This window comes from Lipotes vexillifer, unplaced genomic scaffold (genome assembly GCF_000442215.2).
Source record: "Lipotes vexillifer unplaced genomic scaffold, Lipotes_vexillifer_v1.1 scaffold247, whole genome shotgun sequence".
NCBI lineage: Eukaryota > Metazoa > Chordata > Mammalia > Artiodactyla > Lipotidae > Lipotes > Lipotes vexillifer.
In genome coordinates, this window is record NW_006794161.1 from 1828850 (window position 1) to 1848149 (window position 19300).

General features: G+C 35.9%; 1 protein-coding gene across 1 annotated transcript in view; it reads left to right on the top strand.

The window, feature by feature from the left end:
- The window catches only part of GNAT3 (G protein subunit alpha transducin 3), a 48801-nt gene that overhangs the window by 22303 nt on the left and 7198 nt on the right, over positions 1 to 19300 (top strand). Inside the window, 4 exon segments of the mRNA XM_007467044.1 lie at positions 9384 to 9475; positions 11366 to 11523; positions 15709 to 15817; positions 15819 to 15838. Of these exon segments, the coding sequence (XP_007467106.1) occupies positions 9384 to 9475; positions 11366 to 11523; positions 15709 to 15817; positions 15819 to 15838 (379 nt within the window).

Here is a 19300-nt window from a genome sequence, read left to right on the forward strand (position 1 = left end):
CAACACCCATTTATGATAAAAACCCTGCAGAACTTAGGCATAGAGGTAACTTTCCTCAACATAATAAAGGCCATATATGACAAACCCACAGCCAACATCGTCCTCAATGGTGAAAAACTGAAAGCATTTCCACTAAGATCAGGAACAAGACAAGGTTGCCCACTCTCACCACTCTTACTCATCATAGTTTTGGAAGTTTTAGCCACAGCGATCAGAGAAGAAAAGGAAATAAAAGGAACCCAAATCGGAAAAGAAGAAGTAAGGCTGTCACTGTACGCAGATGACATGATACTATACAGAGAGAATCCTAAAGATGCTACCAGAAAACTACTAGAGCTAATCAATGAATTTTGTAAAGGAGCAGGATACAAAATTAATGCACAGAAATCTCTGGCACTCCTATACACTAATGATGAAAAATCTGAAAGTGAAATCAAGAAAACACTCCCATTTACCATTGGAACAAAAAGAATAAAATATCTAGGAATAAACCTACCTAAGGAGACAAAAGACCTGTATGCAGAAAATTATAAGACACTGATGAAAGAAATTAAAGATGATACAAACAGATGGAGAGATATACCATGTTCTTGGATTGGAAGAATCAACATTGTGAAAATGACTCTACTACCCAAAGCAATCTATAGATTCAATGCAATCCCTATCAAACTACCACTGGCATTTTTCACAGAACTAGAACAAAAAATTTCACAATTTGTATGGAAACACAAAAGACCCCGAATAGCCAAAGCAATCTTGAGAACAAAAAATGGAGCTGGAGGAATCAGGCTGCCTGACTTCAGACTATACTACAAAGCTACAGTAATCAAGACAGTATGGTACTGGCACAAAAATAGAAAGATAGATCAATGGAACAGGATAGAAAGCCCAGAGATAAACCCACACACCTATGGTCACCTTATCTTTGATAAAGGAGGCAGCAATATACAGTGCAGAAAGGACAGCCTCTTCAATAAGTGGTGCTGGGAAAACTGGACAGGTACATGTAAAAGTATGAGATTAGATCCCTCCCTAACACCATACACAAAAATAAGCTCAAAATGGATTAAAGACCTAAGTGTAAGGCCAGAAACTATCAAACTCTTAGAGGAAAACATAGGCAGAGCACTCTATGACATAAATCACAGCAAGATCCTTTTTGACCCACCTCCTAGAGAAATGGAAATAAAAACAAAAATAAACGAATGGGACCTACTGAAACTGCAAAGCTTTTGCACAGCAAAGGAAACCATAAACAAGACCAAAAGACAACCCTTAGAATGGGAGAAAATATTTGCAAATGAAGCCACTGACAAAGGATTAATCTCCAAAATTTATAAGCAGCTCATGCAGTTCAATAACAAAAAAACAAACAATCCAATCCAAAAATGGGCAGAAGACTTCAGTAGACATTTCTCCAAAGAAGATATATAGATTGCCAACAAACACATGAAAGAATGCTCAACATCATTAATCATTAGAGAAATGCAAATCAAAACTACAATGAGATATCATCTCACACCAGTCAGAATGGCCATCATCAAAAAATCTAGAAACAATAAATGCTGGAGAGGGTGTGGAGAAAAGGGACCCCTCTTGCACTGCTGGTGGGAATGTGAACTGGTCCAGCCACTATGGAGAACAGTATGGAGGTTCCTTAAAAAACTACAAATAGAACTACCATATGACCCAGCAATCCCACTACTGGGCATATACCCTGAGAAAACCATAATTCAAAAAGAGTCATGTACCAAAATGTTCACTGCAGCTCTATTTACAATAGCCCAGAGATGGAAACAACCGAGTGTCCATATCATCGGATGAATGGATAAAGAAGATGTGGCACATATATACAATGGAATATTACTCAGCCATAAAAAGAAACGAAATTGAGCTATTTGTAATGAGGTGGATAGACCTAGAGTCTGTCATACAGAGTGAAGTCAGAAAGAGAACGACAAATACCGTATGCTAACACATATATATGAAATTAAAAAAAAAAAATGTCATGAAGAACCTAGGGGTAAGACAGGAATAAAGACACAGACCTACTCTACTGGAGAACAGACTTGAGGATATGGGGAGGGGGAAGGGTGAGGTGTGATAGGGCGAGAGAGAGACATGGACATATATATACTAACAAACGTAAGGTAGATAGCCAGTGGGAAGCAGCCGCATGGCACAGGGAAACCGGCTCGGTTCTTTGTGGCTGTCTGGAGGGGTGGGATAGGGAGGGTGGGAGGGAGGGAGACAAAGAGGGAAGAGATATGGGAACATATGTATATGTATAACTGATTCACTCTGTTATAAAGCAGAAACTAACACACCATTGTAAAGCAATTATACTCCAATAAAGATGTTAAAAAAAAACAACAACAGTGAACACTAGCTCTCTTCTTCCACTTTCCATCTGTCCTTCAACCATTTCCATTGCTCTTGCCTCTGGCACGTCACAGAAACTGCCCTTATAATTGTCAGTTACGATTTCCTAATTGTCATTTTTTAGGAAGTGTTGAGTCCTTATTTTAATTCCACTTGACTTTATTGAGTTTTTCCCTCCCAAAACTTTACCCTGGCTTCTAGGATCACTCCCTTTCCCAGTTCACCTCCAAACTCTACTATCCTCCGCGATTCTTTGACTACATCTTCATTGTTAGTGTCTCTACTGTATCAGGCCCTCTTGTCTGCTTACTCTATGGCTTCATCACATGAAAATCGCCGAAGTCCACTGATTTTCACATTCATCTTCAAGGGGACTGTACCAGAATATTTCTTCCAAACTCAGACACTTTGTCTGAACTAGGGAAGCAGATAATATCTACCTCTATATTCTGTGGATAGGTCTAAATCAGAATAAACATTAAACTTATCTGCCCATCTGGCCTGTAGTCCCCTACAATGAATCACAGCAACAGCAGCCTCTAAAGAAATAAATCTAGGTGTAGTTATACTGACCCCTCACTCTCTTACCAAGTTATGCTACATCTGCGTAAGGTATGTTTCCCAACATGTCACTTAACTCTACTGTCACTGCCTTAGTTCAAAACCTCAGCATTTCTGACCTGGATTAATAACGGCATCTTGCTGTGCTGTTTCTACTTCCCCGTCTCTTCCTTCCACCGCATTATCCACACTGCCACCAACTAATCTCTGAAAAAATGATTGTATCTCCTTCATAAATTGAATGCTTCACCTATACTATCAAGATGAAGCTCCTAGACGTGGTAAATCAACAGTTCAGAATCCAGCTCTTGCCTGTCTCTTCATCCTAACATCCCACAATTTCCCCCTTCCTACTTCCTGCTTCAGAAATGCTGGACTAAAACAGTTCTGTGCACTAGCATGCTATGGGTGGCAATACAGCTTAGTGGCTAAGATCAAAGGCTCTAAAAGCAGACTGTGTTTGTTGAACAGCTGTACTACACACTAACATTTTAAGTCAGGGATAGTGTCTTAATGTATCTATGCCTATGTTTCTTACCTGTAAAATGTAGGTGATAATTTTACCTACTTTAAATGAAGGCTTACTGTAAGAAATAAGACATAGAAAGCACTTAAAACAATGTTTGGCACATACTGAAAGCTTGATGATTGTCAGCATCTATTTGGTCACACAGATCCTTCTGCCTAAAATGTTCCTTTTCCTTTTGACTCTCTGGAAATAACTATTTATCCTTGAAAAAGCTGATCATCACTGCTGCCAGGCAGTCTCCCTGATCCCTTACAACCACTCGCAATACAGTTGATCACTTTTTCTAGTTCATCATACCACCTGCCAATATTTTTGCTAAACATTATCACACTGTACAAAAATAGAATTTCATGCCCTACCTTCCAGTAGAACTTCCTGTGGTGACAAGAATGTTACACCTGTGCTCTCCATATGTGGCTAGTGTGATTGAGGAACTAAACTTTTCATTTTACTTAATTTTAATTAACATGTCTGGTGGCTACTGTATGGGTCAATGGTGCACTAGTCTGTTTTTAGGGAGGAGGGACTTTGATAATTCATTCATTCTCTTCAGTGCATGAAACATGTTACTGAAAATGCCCAGTAAATGCTTATTAATTTGAACAGATCTAGGAATGAACTTCCAGGTAGAGAGCTCTGTCTCACATCAATTGCAGCCCTTAAAAAGCAATATTGCTTAAGTCCCACTACAACTGGATTTTGTTAACTGTGCTTTTGTCAATTTGCTTGATGAAAGGTATTTCTTCATCCTATGAAGAAAAAAGTATAGCTATCAGAATCTGTTCCAGGAAGAAAACCTAAACACCCCCAAGTTTATTTATAATTGCCACTTAAATTTACTAATTAAAGTAATATTCTAATTTCAATTTTTGACAGAGAACTGGGATTTCTTTAATGAACGTATTCCTGATCTATCCATAAAGACATTTTACCGTTTTTTTTCTACAGCCTTTAATTGACTATTTTATTCACTTAAGTTATTTAATTGTTTGCTACAGCAGGACAAACATGGCCATTTTTGAAGTAGAAAAACAGCCATTATTGGCAATCAAATATTAAAAACAATAAATAATAGGTATAGGTACTGCCTTTACTCCTTTCACTAAGAGTCCTTTTATTTGAAGGTTCTAATATCTTGGGAGGCATTTGTGTTGCTTTTTCCCCCTATGCTAAAGCCTCTATGTGTATGCATGCAACACAAATCCTTAGTGATATGTCATTCAAATGATGCCTAATGAACACACAAGCACTTTTAAAAGCAATAAGAAAAAAAAACAGAAAGCAATAAGAACATGTTATGCAAAAAAGTGATTAGCATACACAAAGACCTTAACTTTCAATAGGTGTGTATTCCAAAACTAGTGGTAAAACTTTGAGCTCTGTTTGTATGAGTGGAAGGGAAAGAAGAGTTCAGCCAAATTAAATGTTGAGGCATTTCAACTTTGAGAACTCAGCAGGTACACACCATGGAACAGCAACAATGGATTTAACAGAGAGTAATTACCGCCATTAAAGAGGATGCCTTTGTTACTGTTATAAATAGAAAGTAGGCACTCCTATTTTCCAGTGTGTCTTAAGTGATAGGACAAGATGGGAATGTTATGTTAAATTACTTCATTTCCTCAAGATGTCATGTTATAAACACTACAAAATGTTTCAGAACTCTGTGTATATCTTTGTCCTCGGAATATTGAAATCTTTCTCTTGAAAACAAATAACCTTGCTAAGTAAAAAGCTAATGACTGACCCTTAAGAGACAACCAAGTATAATCCCCTTATTTAAAGATGTAAACAAAAAAGAAGGGCCAGAGAGGATTAGCAAGTTGACCTGCATTAAATAGCCAGAGTTTAGGGCAAAACCCACTTCTCTTGGCTTCCATTATAGTGCTTTTCCCTATATAAGGATTTTTGTAAAAATATTTTTAACAATTAGGATTATTTCTTTTATTTTCTCCCTCCTAAGCAATAATAGTTCCTCAAACAGGTTTTCTTTCTGCAATCCTTTGAAGATGATTTAGCAATGTTTGAATTTGCATGTGTAATATTCCATTTATTTGCATCACAACCTTGCCCACTGCTACTTAAATATATTTTTTGTTTCATGCAGCCCAATGTCTGCAAATCAGTGATGCCAGTCATCACTAAATACCTGAAATGTGTTGGTTAAAAGTCTTAATGATCTGGCATGCAGGTGAGGCGGAGTGAAAATAGACTCTGTACATTGCTGCCATTATACTAACTACAAAATAGAAATAAATGTCATTTATTCAAACCCTACATTAAATGGTGTAAACAGAGTAACTTAAGCAGCACTAAGCAATTTACATAACTTCTTAGGAGTACTTATGTCCTCAAGTATCAAGCATCACAGTTGTCAGGTAGTATATAGTTCATATTTTGATTTCGATTAATGTAGATTATAGCAGTTTCAATCACATTCTTCAGTATTTGATTTTAAGATTAATACACTCTCTACCTGGCTTAAACTGTTTATTCAACAGATAATTGCTAAGCACTTTGCTTATCTGTGGCTTTCAGAGAGCTGGTGTCCTATGGCTTTCAATTTAGCTTTCAATTTACTTATATGTTTCAATTTATTTTATACAGTTTGTACATCATCACACAGATTACCATTCAAAGAAAGTATCCTAAACGAAAATATACATGAGCTTTATTAGTCACTGGTTCTGTAAGTCTGGACAAGTTACTTAGGTTTCAGATTTTTCATCCACACAGTGTTAGTGCTTTCATCATTAAATTACAATGACTAATACAGGAGGAAGCAAAACCATAAGAAACCCATATAAACACAAAGTATTGAAGAACATTAAGCTCCCAGTAAACATTAGGTATTTTTGCTTTCCAATAATCGCATTGAATGGAGGCTCATTAACACTTATGTATTGAAGTCTACACATCCAATACCATTTGAAAAAGTTTTTTTTCATTAAACTATTATTGATATGGCAGACATCTGACTGGACACTAGGAATATACTGAGGAATCAGCAGTAAATGAGATGGAAATAGTATTTGCCCTCTGGAGAAGAAAGTTTGGTGCTGAACAAGTAATTACAAAGCATGAACTATTTCAAAAGAGCAGCATAGCTGGATATGGAGCTAAATCCTCATCATGTGTAGAGAGAATTACTGAGAAAGGGAAGACTATTACTAATGAAGATGGGGCAGAACTAATAAATTTCCCTTTGGAAATGTTGAGTTTGTAATTCTGTGAGCTCTCCACATGTATGAACAGTTGAAAATGTGCATTTTAAGTTCAAAGGGGATATTTGGGTAGAGACTTAAGTCTCAGTGTTACTGCCATACCCTTACACTAAGACATATAATTTACATTAAGGAAGGGGATGGGATGGAAGAGATAAAGTGCTTAGATTGAGAAGAGAAGGGCACTAAGGAGAATGGAGACTTAGGTAACAATGTTGAAAAACTCCAACAGCTTCTGGTCATTTGAGAGGAATAGGAAACTTTGGAGAAAATGATGGAACAGTAAGAAGAAAACCAGGAAAATATGGAATCACGGAATTTGAGTGAGGTGCTCCAAAGGAAGGTGATCTAAATTGAAAGGTCTGAAGAGGTCAAGAAGGTAGTATATTTAAAAGAATCTAATGGATTTGATAATGTAGAGATTATGGGAGAGGTTTCAGAAAAGTTGTGAATGCAGAATCCAATGAAGTGTGTTCAGAAATGAGTAGATATGAGAACAGAGTTTAAAGAACTATCACTGAAGAGTATGAGAGAGAATCTGTAGTTGAAGGGAAATACAGCTAAAGGGGGGTCATTCTTGTTTCTTTTGGTTTAATGTTTGATAAACTAATTTCAGGAGTATATAACTTTTAAAGAGGGCAAAGTTGAAGAAACAAGAGGGGGAAATAATAAAGGCATTTACTCTCTCTGAATATTCCTATATTCTATTTTAGAGCATCTAAAGCAATCACTAGACCAACATAAAAGGATGCTGAAAATTAACAACACTTTAATTCCACATTTTGGGTGTTGTGACCATCTTTGACATAGGACCCTATGAAGTGAATCCTATAATTTCAACTAAAGAACACTGATTCCTCAAGATGTTCTATGATACAAGTTCTGTAATCAAATAAGTTTGGTATACATATGTACTATAACAACTTACTGGAAATTTACCAAGAGTATTTGTAAGCAAAGGCTCTGAAAATCCTATAGTTAAAACTTGGTATTCTGAATCTGACAGTTCTGCAAATTATTAGGCTATGATATCCTTTCATTCCATTGATATATCAATATTTTTTTCTGCAACATTTTTAAATATGATTCTAGGGTTTAGAATGAGTTCCACAAGGTTCTAGGATCATCTGAGGTCCCTAATGTTGATGAAGAAAGTCTGAGTAACTTGTTGAGGAGACATATATTTCACTTTCTATGCAACGTAATTCTAGAACTATCCAACATTAAGAGAATGAGCTATTCTAGAACCACCATAATTCCCAAGCTTTTCCAAATACATGATAGGGGAAAATAATTTCTTTAGGATGCCACTCATACCCACTGTGAATTATTTGAAACTTTTGGAAAATTATTAGACATCCCTTAAAATTTCTCTAGAACATGAGGTCTGAGCTAATTAGTATATTAATTTTACTTATTCATCCATTCAACAACATTTCAGGGACATATACTATGCGTTAGGTTCTGTTCTTGGTTTTAAGGATATAGAAATGAACAAAACAATAAAATCTCTGCCTTCATTTGCTTATAGCCTAATATAAAAGATATAAAGAACTGTGTACTATATAGGTAGCAATAAGTGCTATGAAGAAAAATCAAGGAGGTTAAGGGGCTAGAAAGTGATGAAAGAATGAAAGAAAGGGTGGTAGGGAAGGCATTCTTGAGTAGGTGGTATTTGGGAAGAGATGAAGATTTGGTAAGATTTCAGTGAAGTAGGAAGTGAGCCACAGGAAACACACGAAGAGATCAGCCATTCTCAAAAGCTCTGAAATGGGGGCTTGGAGAGTTCAAGGAATAGTAAGGAGCCCAGTGTGTCTTGAGGAAAGAGGGACAAAAGTGCAGGGGTAGTGGGGAAGCAGCAAATAAAATTAGAAAGGAAGACGTGCCTAAAAATGTAAAGCCTTGTGAGCCACAGTACGGAATTTGGAATTTTATTCTGAGTTTGATGGGAAATTACTGGAGTTGTGGGTTTTTTTTAATCTGGAAGATAATAGGTAGGAGTTTGATGTTCAATCAATTTGGCTGTATATAGAAGACTGTTCATAATGGCTGTTAATTTTGGTGTGATGTATTTCAAAAATTCAAATTTCATTGGTGGGCCCAATCCCTTAAACAATATCAATTTGGACTCTTTAATTATCATCAACCCTTTGATAACTGTAGAAGAACTTCAAGAATTGAATTTGCGGTATGTCTAATACGATATTATTTATGGTTAAAAAAATATATGTTGCGAGGTATTCTCAACTCAGGCTGCACATTTGAGACACCTGGGAGATTTTTAAAACTACCTTTGCAGACCGTGACACCTGGAGATTCAGACTCATTTTGTTTGGGTTGGGGTCCTGGTATCGATATTTTTTAAAAAGTACCCCACATGTTTACAATGTGCAGCCTGGTTTGAAAATCACTACCATCAACTTTACCTGTGCATGCAGTACACTAAAATATAAAAGGTCTTGAAAGACAAAACCAAACTGATAGGATGGCTTGCCCTTGGGAAAGCTAATAATAAATGATCAAAGAGGACTTCATGACATTTAAATGCTCATGGTGAGACTATATTCTTGATACCTCTACAAATAAAGTATATGTAAATTTAAAATGGTAACTATTTAAAAGAATGAAAGAGTATATAAGAGCTTGTTTTGTAAAGCTTACAAGGCATGTGATTTTTTTCCCTTTAGGGACAATACTGTTTGAGCAGCTGTTGTGCTGCATCATTTGTCCCAAATGGCACTTTAGTGTGGAAGGAGTCAAACAGGATGATGCCAGCAAAGTGATCGGATCATATTTCACTAATTTGCACTTTCCTATCACATCAAACTACTTGGGAAGAAGGATTTTAAAGTTCACCTTTTGTTGATGCAATAAAATAGGATCAAAGCCCTCGATTTGGGCCAGTTAAAGTTTGTGGCCTAGTGGTCATCTGATCAGTTTGGTTTGGCAATAAAATCCACTTGAAGAAAGATGAAGTAAGGTTTTTAGTCTCAACAGAGCCTCTCTTTAACAATACGAGCTATACCCTTAGTTCTTCATGCGAAGAGCAGATTTTTAGTAAAATGGTGACAGAAGCCTGTCATAGATTTCAAATAATAATAAATTGAATTATATCAGAAAGTCATCAGGTTCTTATTGGACATACTTCACTGGTATCCACCTGATTTTGCAGAAAATACGTTTGAGTTTGACTCTTCAATGCTTATTGTCTTCATTGATTTGGCAAATTTACCTCCAAGTTTTAGATTCGTCATTTGTAAGATGGAGAAAATATTGTGTCTATGTGACTACTCTTGTCAGGATTATGTAAAATATTACAAGTGCTAAATCTCATGTGAGTTGTTATAATAATATGCACTCAAAAGAGTTTGAGCAAGAAAGAGCATGAGATTTGGAGTCTGACAACCAAGATTTGGGCCCAGATTTCTTCTATTGATTGCTCTAGCATCATGGTCAATAACTGAATTAGTCTGAAATCCACATTCTAAATCAAAATTTTTTGTCATAAACCAGTTTTTGATTATTAGTTTAAGTAAACTGTGGACTACATTATTTACTCAAACTTTTACTTCCTTCTGCCCTTGTCACTTCCAAATATCCCATCAGGAGTAACACAATGCTTGCTTTTTCTTTTCTCCTTTACCTCTTTTTACTTTACTTCCTTCCCATCTCTTTTCCTAATGAAGTCTCAACTCTGCCCTATCGATTTGCCCCAAAGGCACGCAAGTGACAACACCTACAAGGATGTTCAAAAACTGGGTGGATCAAAATGTTTACCATTGCTGGGGTTCCCTGGTGGCACAGTGGTTGAGAATCCACCTGCCAGTGCAAGTGCAGGGGACACAGCTTTGAGTCCTGGTCCGGGAAGATCCCACATGTCACAGAGCAACTAAGCCCATGCACCACAACTTCTGAGGCCGTGTGCTGCAACTACTGAAGCCTGCTCACCTAGAGGCTGTGCTCTGCAACAGAAGAAGCCACCAACCGCAATGAGAAGCCCGCGCACCGCAACGAAGAGTAGCCCCCACTCACTGCAACTAGAGAAATCCCGCTTGCAGCAATGAAGACTCAACGCAGCCAAAAATAAAATAAATTAATTTTTTAAAAAGTTTACCATTGCTAATTTTTATGATTACAAAGAGGTACGTGATGGCAAATAATACTGTATATCAATACATTTTTTTAAACTATAATTTTAGAGTACTGAGTTTTAATTTCCGTTTTTACTCTAATTCTTACTTGGTATTTTTGTTTCCTGGAAAATATATGGCCATAATCAAAGGAAGACAATGTGTCTGACTAGATCAGGTTCATTACCCTTTGACACTAGCATTTTGGTTGTCTAGAAGCTCAGTGGACTCACACTAAAATATTGTTATCCCTTTTTGCATCACATTTAGAAGTCAGTGATATATACCAAAATATCCTAATTTCTCCATGTAATAGTTCACAGTTTTTGCAATGAAAAACTTTTCTGGACATGAGCCAGTCCTTATACGGAACTTGAGTTCTAATGTATCAACCTGAAAATATAGTGACTAGATGCTCAGTGAAATTAATACTGAATGAAATAAGAATCACCAAATTGAAATGCTCTATTGGAAAAAAAAGAATATGTGATCCCAAATAACAACGTATTTTTATACTTCTCACAAAAACAATGCTATAGGAAGACCAAAGACAACTTTATGCGATAACAAATACCCTGAAAGATGGCAGCATGACGCCTGAATTGGCTGAGGTAATAAAACAACTGTGGAGAGATCCAGGAATTCAGGCCTGCTTTGAAAGGGCATCTGAGTATCAGCTCAACGACTCAGCAGCTTAGCAAGTGAATGCATTTTGAAAGAATCTGTAGCTGAAACATTTACATTTAAGAATTGTAACTGTGTATGCTCTACGTTTGTAATCACAAATGATGAAAGTAAATGGCTTTACATTTTATCATACTAAAAAGCAAGTGAAGAGAAAGAAAAAAAGATCAAGATGATGTAAATAAGATGTAAAAAACATAACCACAGGAGCATTTTAAATAACTAATTTTGAACCTATATGTCTGAAAAGATATATATGTTGTAAATATTTTCTCCCAATTAAAAAGTTTTAATCCTTACACACTAAGTTCAACATGAACACAGACTGCTAACATGCACACTGAGGTATTGGGCTATTCACTTCATCTCTATCAAGTTACTAAAATTATCTTCTAAAATAACCTTATTAATGATACACGCTTTGGCTCCATTGGTTTGATGGGCATGATACAGCATTTTAGAAGAAAGTTATGTATTGATTTGAAAAACATTTGTATATTGTGGGATTCTTTTTGAGTCTCAAGCAAGATTATATAATTTTCACAACTTTTAGCCATAAGGAAATTAGGATGTTGTAACAATGTTTATAATTTCATTAACAAAATGATTTTAAATTTCCATTTTAGTAAGTGGTCCTTGACCTGTCCCATGGTTACATGCTTATAAGCATGTGTACACATGCATGTAAATATAATGTAAATACTTATTCTATATTTCTGTCCATGCATATGAATGTGTAAAAGGGTATAAATAGCAGTTCTTCTGAGGCTCCCAGCAGAACATGCTAGCAGTACTTTAAAAAACAGTTAAGTAAAAGTTAAACAAATGAAAGATTATTTGAGGACAGAACAGAAGACTTGCATGATGCTTCAGATTTTTAAGCATAATGAGTAGGAGGATTATGGAGAGAAAACAAACCATATAAATTCTAGGAAAACATAACAACAGTCTTCTGTGATTGCTCATTCGTTTTCATTTTAAATTCCAAAATCCAATGGACATATTGCCCTTGGAGGAAAGTCCTGCTCTTATCTCTCTGATGACCTATAGAATGGATATCATCCTGTGATTATATCAACAATGTTTTAATACTACGCTATAGTATAAAACATTGCTTTTTGATATGAATCATTGATAAAGGCAGTCACAATCAGAAACTGAATTATGTAATATTCTCATAAAATGTTGCTTAGCAATGTTCTGGGAAGAGAAGAAGGATAGTTCAACACTTGTAATTCATACATTTAGTTTCAGACACACATTACTGGTTAAACATTTTCCCTTAAAATAATGTAACTTGTATTTGCAATTATATTATCATTATGTTTACCAAATTCTTTGCTCTTTGATAACAAAAACATTTTACATATTGTGTACCCCAAATGGGCAAATAGAATGACATTTTATTGTTTTTCCTAGACTTTCTAATCTTTAATTTTAGCTTTTTTCTTTGTTTTGACACATAAAATATATTTTACACTGGGACTATCACATTTCAGATTCATATTAAAAGCAGTTGTCTGTTCTTCAAGTTTAACAAATCTACACAATATCTATTTGCATCCATTTTTGTGAACCTCACCAGTAATGTAATGATTTTTAACCACCCACATCGATTTGCAAAGAGCCGTAGAATAACAACAGGAAAAAGAAAGTTTTCATTTAAAATTTAAATGTTAACTTTCTTTTCCCTTAGGGATTCTTAAAGGGAAGATTAAGTAAAAGCTTGCTAAGAAAAACAGTTGAATGGCTAATTGCTTTCTTCCAAAAATTAACAGCCGATTTTTTTCTTTCAAATACTTAATTACATTCACGTTTTAAAACTAAATACACTCTCAGATTGATAACACATCCATTTTATTTCATATGCATTATATAGGGCAGGGGTCTTTCTTTTCCTTCTCCTCTCTTCCTTTCTACCTCCCTTCCTTCTTTTCCTTTCTTTCCTTCCTTCTGTCTATTTATTCATCCACCAGTCCGTCCATCCATCCATTTTTTTTTTTTGTGAAAGTGAGATATTTGTTATTCTCTCAAACCTAGCAACCCTTTAAGTTGAGGTCAGCAAAGAGGCGAGTCCTAATCAGAGAATGTTGTTTGTTGGCAACATAACACCTCTCCCCTAATCAGTACTAGCAAACTGAAAGAAAACGGTCATGAGAGTGGGAAAAATTTTAATTAATACTTCATGGTTTGCTGATTGGGCTGTCCAGTGTGTGACTTAAACTCTACGTTTTAAGATTCAACATGGACTTTACTAGGAGAATACTATTTTTATATGATTAGAAAAAGAATCAGATATTTTTTAAGTGATTTGAGCTGTATGTATTCAGGGTCTCTGGTTTAAGTTTTAGACCACAGGCTTGAGCACCCAAATTCTATATTTGTTTATTAAAATGAACATCTTAAATGCAAATTTGTCACTCTGCTACTGCTTCTGCTTTGCTTGAGATCATTTATGCATGCAAATAAAAGTACATTAAAATGTGTCTTTACCAAAGCATTCATTCAGCTATCATTAAAATGAATTTAATCTCTATCATGGCAGGTATGTTTTTGTTTGGTTCCGTTTGGTTTGGTTTTTGCTCCTGCATGAGCTGACCAGTAGTATACTACCACATATGCAGCCTGAGTTAACAGGAAATTCACCAAGGACCTGGCTTCAAAAATCGAAAATAGATAAACTAGAACATTTTTCCAATACTTTCTTCTGATATTTCTATCTTGACTTGTCTTTTTTAATAAAATTAAACTTTATTAGAATAAAACATGGTGATAAATTTTCACATTATACATATATGTGTTTCTGAAGTGTGATTGTCTATTGGTCCTTGGCCAAAATCCCTTTGAGGCACTTGGCAATTCTTAGTTTATTTCAGCTTAAAATCAGAAAGTTCCTCCAAGAATAAATTATCTATATTACTGTTGAATTTATTAAAAAAATAAAGTAGCGTTGGCTTTCAAGGCATTGTGCTAGGCGCTAACGCATAACAGTTCCTCAGCTTATTCCCTGAAAATGTCAACTGTTGAGTAATAACTAATATTCAGTTAGATTATACCTCTCAAATTCTGTCTAGATGGATACATGCCCATTATGATCTTCCTATTTAGGTTATATGTATAAACTTGGTTCAATATAATGGGCAATTTTGTCATAAAAACCTTACCAGGCTATTGCTATCTCTATTTAACAATTTTATAGAAATAGCCATATTGCTAAGCTCCTAAAGCCTTAGTATCAAAAGTGTATAATAAGTGATTTTCAACTGTTTTTAAAGCAGTGATACAGTTTGTTTTAGTCCAAAGACATGATCTGGTTGGAAGGATGAAGCTAAGAACAGTTGTTTCCTCTAATCTAACAGACTCTTCCAGACCACATAGCTTAATCAGATTCACTCCTGCCTCTCACCACCTGTGAGAGATCCTGTGGGCAGAAGGAGGGCAGTATTTCTCCTGGTAACAGTAGGGTTTTTAAATATGGCCTCCGGTGAAGAGTGAAGGACACACTGAGGCACTGATAGAAGCAAAGAAGAGGTTGGAGAGGATACAGTGTGGAAATTCAGCTTTCTATCCCCAGGAGTGTGATTTGGGAGTGGGTCAGCAATTTCATGAACTAGTTCCAGCATGAACCAGCAAGAAAGTCAAAAGTTTCTTCTGTTACTGAGCTAACCAGATATAGTCATGGTTCTTAATGAAAACTATTCTGATTCTTAAACTAAACAATCCAGGAGAAACAACACAACCACCATCAAATTATGATATTAAAACCAGTCTCTCTCTTAAAATTTGAAGTGTCTACATACAAGCAACAGCCTTTTGAGACTATTCTAGTGACCATCATTACAAGGTAGCATTTTGGGGGTTGATCTAAGTCCTATAAGGAAAGCTTTCTTGTCAAATGTCTATTCAGACACCAGTGAATCCATCACATCATCCTTATAAAATACAAGCTAAGGCAGCATTCATCCAGTTGCCTTTAAAAAAAAAGGTCCCACAGGTCAGCTGTGTGTCACACTCAGTGCTCTGCAACATCCCAGCCACCATGTTCTTGCAATTCTAAGGAGCAGCGTTGGAAAAGCACCAGTCTGGAGTTTCATAATTTTAATGGGCTCTAAACTAAAAATTCATTTGTACTCAATACTGATATCTTCTAGTACAAAGTTAAAATTATATATGCTATTTTGTTTGTTTTTCTTATTAGCTACCTGAACGATTTGGACAGAAGAGCAGCTCCTGGCTACGTCCCAAATGATCAAGATGTTCCACATTCTCGAGTGAAAACAACTAGAATCACTGAAACTCAATTCTCCTTTTAAAGACTTGCATTTCAGGTATGATCCAATGTCTCTTTGAACTCTCAACAGAAATATGCATCAGACACAATATTTCTTCATGGAGAAGAGCTCTAACCCATGGTCAAGTGCAGTGAGTCCTTGGGCATGCTCACTAGGCCTCAGGTACTTTCAGTACCACTGTCTTTCATTGCCCTCCTGTAGCTTTACATGCCAACCCTCACCCTGAGCCTCATCCTTTCCCTCCAGTAAAAATGCCTCTTTCGGGCATTCCGGATGGCACAGTGGTTGGGAGACCGCCTGCCGACGCAGGGGACACGGGTTCACGCCCTGGTCCGGGAAGATCCCACATGCCACGGAGCGCTGCAAGGACTGGCCTCTTCTTATCGTTAAGCTTCCAAATCAAAGGCTGTCTCCTCATGGAGCCTTGACCATCCTATCTACTAACCATCCCTTAATATCCCTGCCACTACTATACCCTGCGGAGTGTGGGTAAGCACATAAGAACAAGCTCTCAGGAGTGGGGGGAGGGAGGGCAGCCTGATTTTTGGCCCTTGATGAGTCCCCCGGTGCAAACACCCTGACAATAGCCAATTTCAACCTACCAACATGATGTCACTAAATGTAGAGTTGGGAAGAAATACGAACAGTTCTTTCTACCCTCGCCAATGTGAGTCAGTACCATTACACAACTGATAATATCACACTATTTTTCTCTTTTTAAACATACCAATATATGAAATTGCCTTGTTTCTTTATCAGTTTGTTCTTTTTGATTCTGTTTCTGCGTCACGTGCTCTGAGCTCCAGAAGGCCAGGGGCCATATTTGCTTACAACTCTATTTCCTGTGATTATCACACTGACTAACCCAGAGCAGGCACACAGTCAATCCTGGCTGGAGGAATAAATGTACTATGCCAGGCACCTATGAATACTACCTTCACACCCTTACTGTAACACGATGAATGGGCATTGCTATCCTTATGTAGGACAAACGGTCAAGAAATGGAGGCTAAAACAAAGTAAAAGGTTTCCCCAAGATCATACACAGAAGTGCTAGAAATGTGATTAAAATGCATATCTTCCTAACTTCAAATATCATACTTCTTACACTGCTTATCACTGATGGGCTATAAGGTAAATTGGGCTGGAAACCATTCTTTTTCTGTACAGTAAGTGCTTCCTCCAGTGTTGTTGGTCATTCACAATTCCCTTCAAAGAGAAGAGGGAAGGGGGAATAAAAGGACAGTCTATTGGGGAGGTATCTTCCAGTTGTCAGGGCTCTATGGTACTTCACCACTCTGTGCTTCTAAAACGAGGCTAGATGCGACGATTGCCAATGAACACACAAAACCTCAGAAAATCATATTCATTTCCTGAAACATCAACTTCACTCAGTACCAAGTAGTATCATATTCACACATTTTTTAAAATAATTTTTTGAATATTATACAGCATTTGCATTAGGATGCTAGACTTTCGTTAGTGTATCATAATTTTCCTGTCCTTTTATAAGTCTTCGGTTAATTTTGTAAAGCATTTTAAGTTGTATAAGTGATCTATTCTACTTTCATATATCACCGGCCCTTATGAAGGAATGAGAAAGGTCTTGCTAATTCTCTATTACAGTATTGATGCTAAAATGTAAGATGCTCGTGAATTGGATTGTGAAGCTCAGTTAAGACTTATTTTGACATAACATTTTCTATACTATGCAACTATTACCTCTTTCGCACCCACTAAAACAGGTTTTGAGCTCTTTTGTTTTTTTAATAGGTTTTGCTTTCTCTCTGGCTTAAGAGGGTGTGTTATTAAAGGCACTGTCTATGAGGAAGAGAATGTGGAGAATTTCTCTAAAAACAAATATTTAAACAATAAAATTTTGAAAATACTTAAATTTTACTATAAAACAAAAAACACAGCTACACATACTTTTAAGGAACTATTTTAATCATTTAAATATATTTTTAAGTTTAGTCAGAGCAACTGAGACATATTAATCCCTTAATAAATTCTCACAGCTAAATCACTTTTTTTCAAGTGCTAAATAGGATTATCCTAAAGCACATAGGCTTTTGTAACATTTCATAGTATTTCAAAATAGGAATTGTAAAAAATAAGGTACCTTCCAACTTAGTTTCAGTAAGTGCCCAGGTACTCACATTAGCATTAATTTGTATTCACATAGCATAAATCATCCTAAGACTATTTAAAACTAAAGACTTAATTTACATATTAAATTCAAGAACTATAGAATTTTAAACAGGAACATCAAAATGACAAAATTCTCTCTGTCCAAGTACTGTATCATCCTCATGTATCACCTAACTTAATGCAAATTTCCTTAGAGCTCTTATCAAACCAGAACTCCAACTGTCAAACTGGTAAAATTAATTCTCCTTACAGAAGTTACTAAGTAAACAGAAAATGCAATGCAAACGTCAGCCCTTTTATTGCTATAAAATCATTCCGCAGGGCAAAGAACTTACATATTTACAAGGATTTATCAGTCATAGAGAAGTCCTTTCTTCCTAATTGCTTTATGATTAAAAATTAGAACTGAAAGGACATAAAACTATACGGAAGCTAGGGAAAAGAGGTCAGCAACCATTACAACATAGAGCTTTAGATTTTGTACCTGTTATATAACTATTTGCAACAGTGTTTAGTGGATCCATGATATGAAATAAATCATAATTGTTTTGAATTTAAAGTTGAGTCATGTGCACTATGTTCACTTCTGTGAGAGTATGAGACAGCTTAGCAGTGAGTCTGGTTGTATACACAGCAGCTATATCCCAACTTAGCTTTGTTATTCTCTATTAGATCTCACAGATCAGTAACTCATGTATATAACTATACCTTTGTTTCAGGTATGTTCATGGTTAATGTTACCAAAATTATAAGCTATATAAGATGATGTCTAATTTATTCTCATAATAGAATTTACTTTGATGACTTTAAAAATTATATTATTCAATAATCAGAGAATTATCTAGTGGGCATTTTAAGTTACACACACACATTTAGTAGGAAATATATGATGGTATTAACAATTACAGGAGTCTAGAGACCAAGCTTCCCTTGTGGTTGTAAATCCTTTTGATTCTGTTTTTAATAAAAAGCAATTAAGGCATTTAGAATGACCTCTGTGCATATGCTTTTTATCTGCAAGCATCTGCCCTAATCTATTTTCAGAACTGGGTACCAGGGAAAGACTTGGTTAAGCCATTTTGCTGTGGCTGTGTAGTGGTGACACAGATCTACCTGTTGGCCCTGACATACGTAGCCACCTTAGGATTTTATACCTAGACTTATTGTGCTGATCAATTTATAATGCATATAAATGTCGAATCACTGTGCTGTACACCTGAAATAATATAATTTTATATGTCAACTATACTTCAATAAAAAAATTAAAAAGTTATACCACTGCTGACATAGTCAAATATGTTGAATAAATCCCATTCAACAGAATAGTTTAAAATAAATTTCTACTCA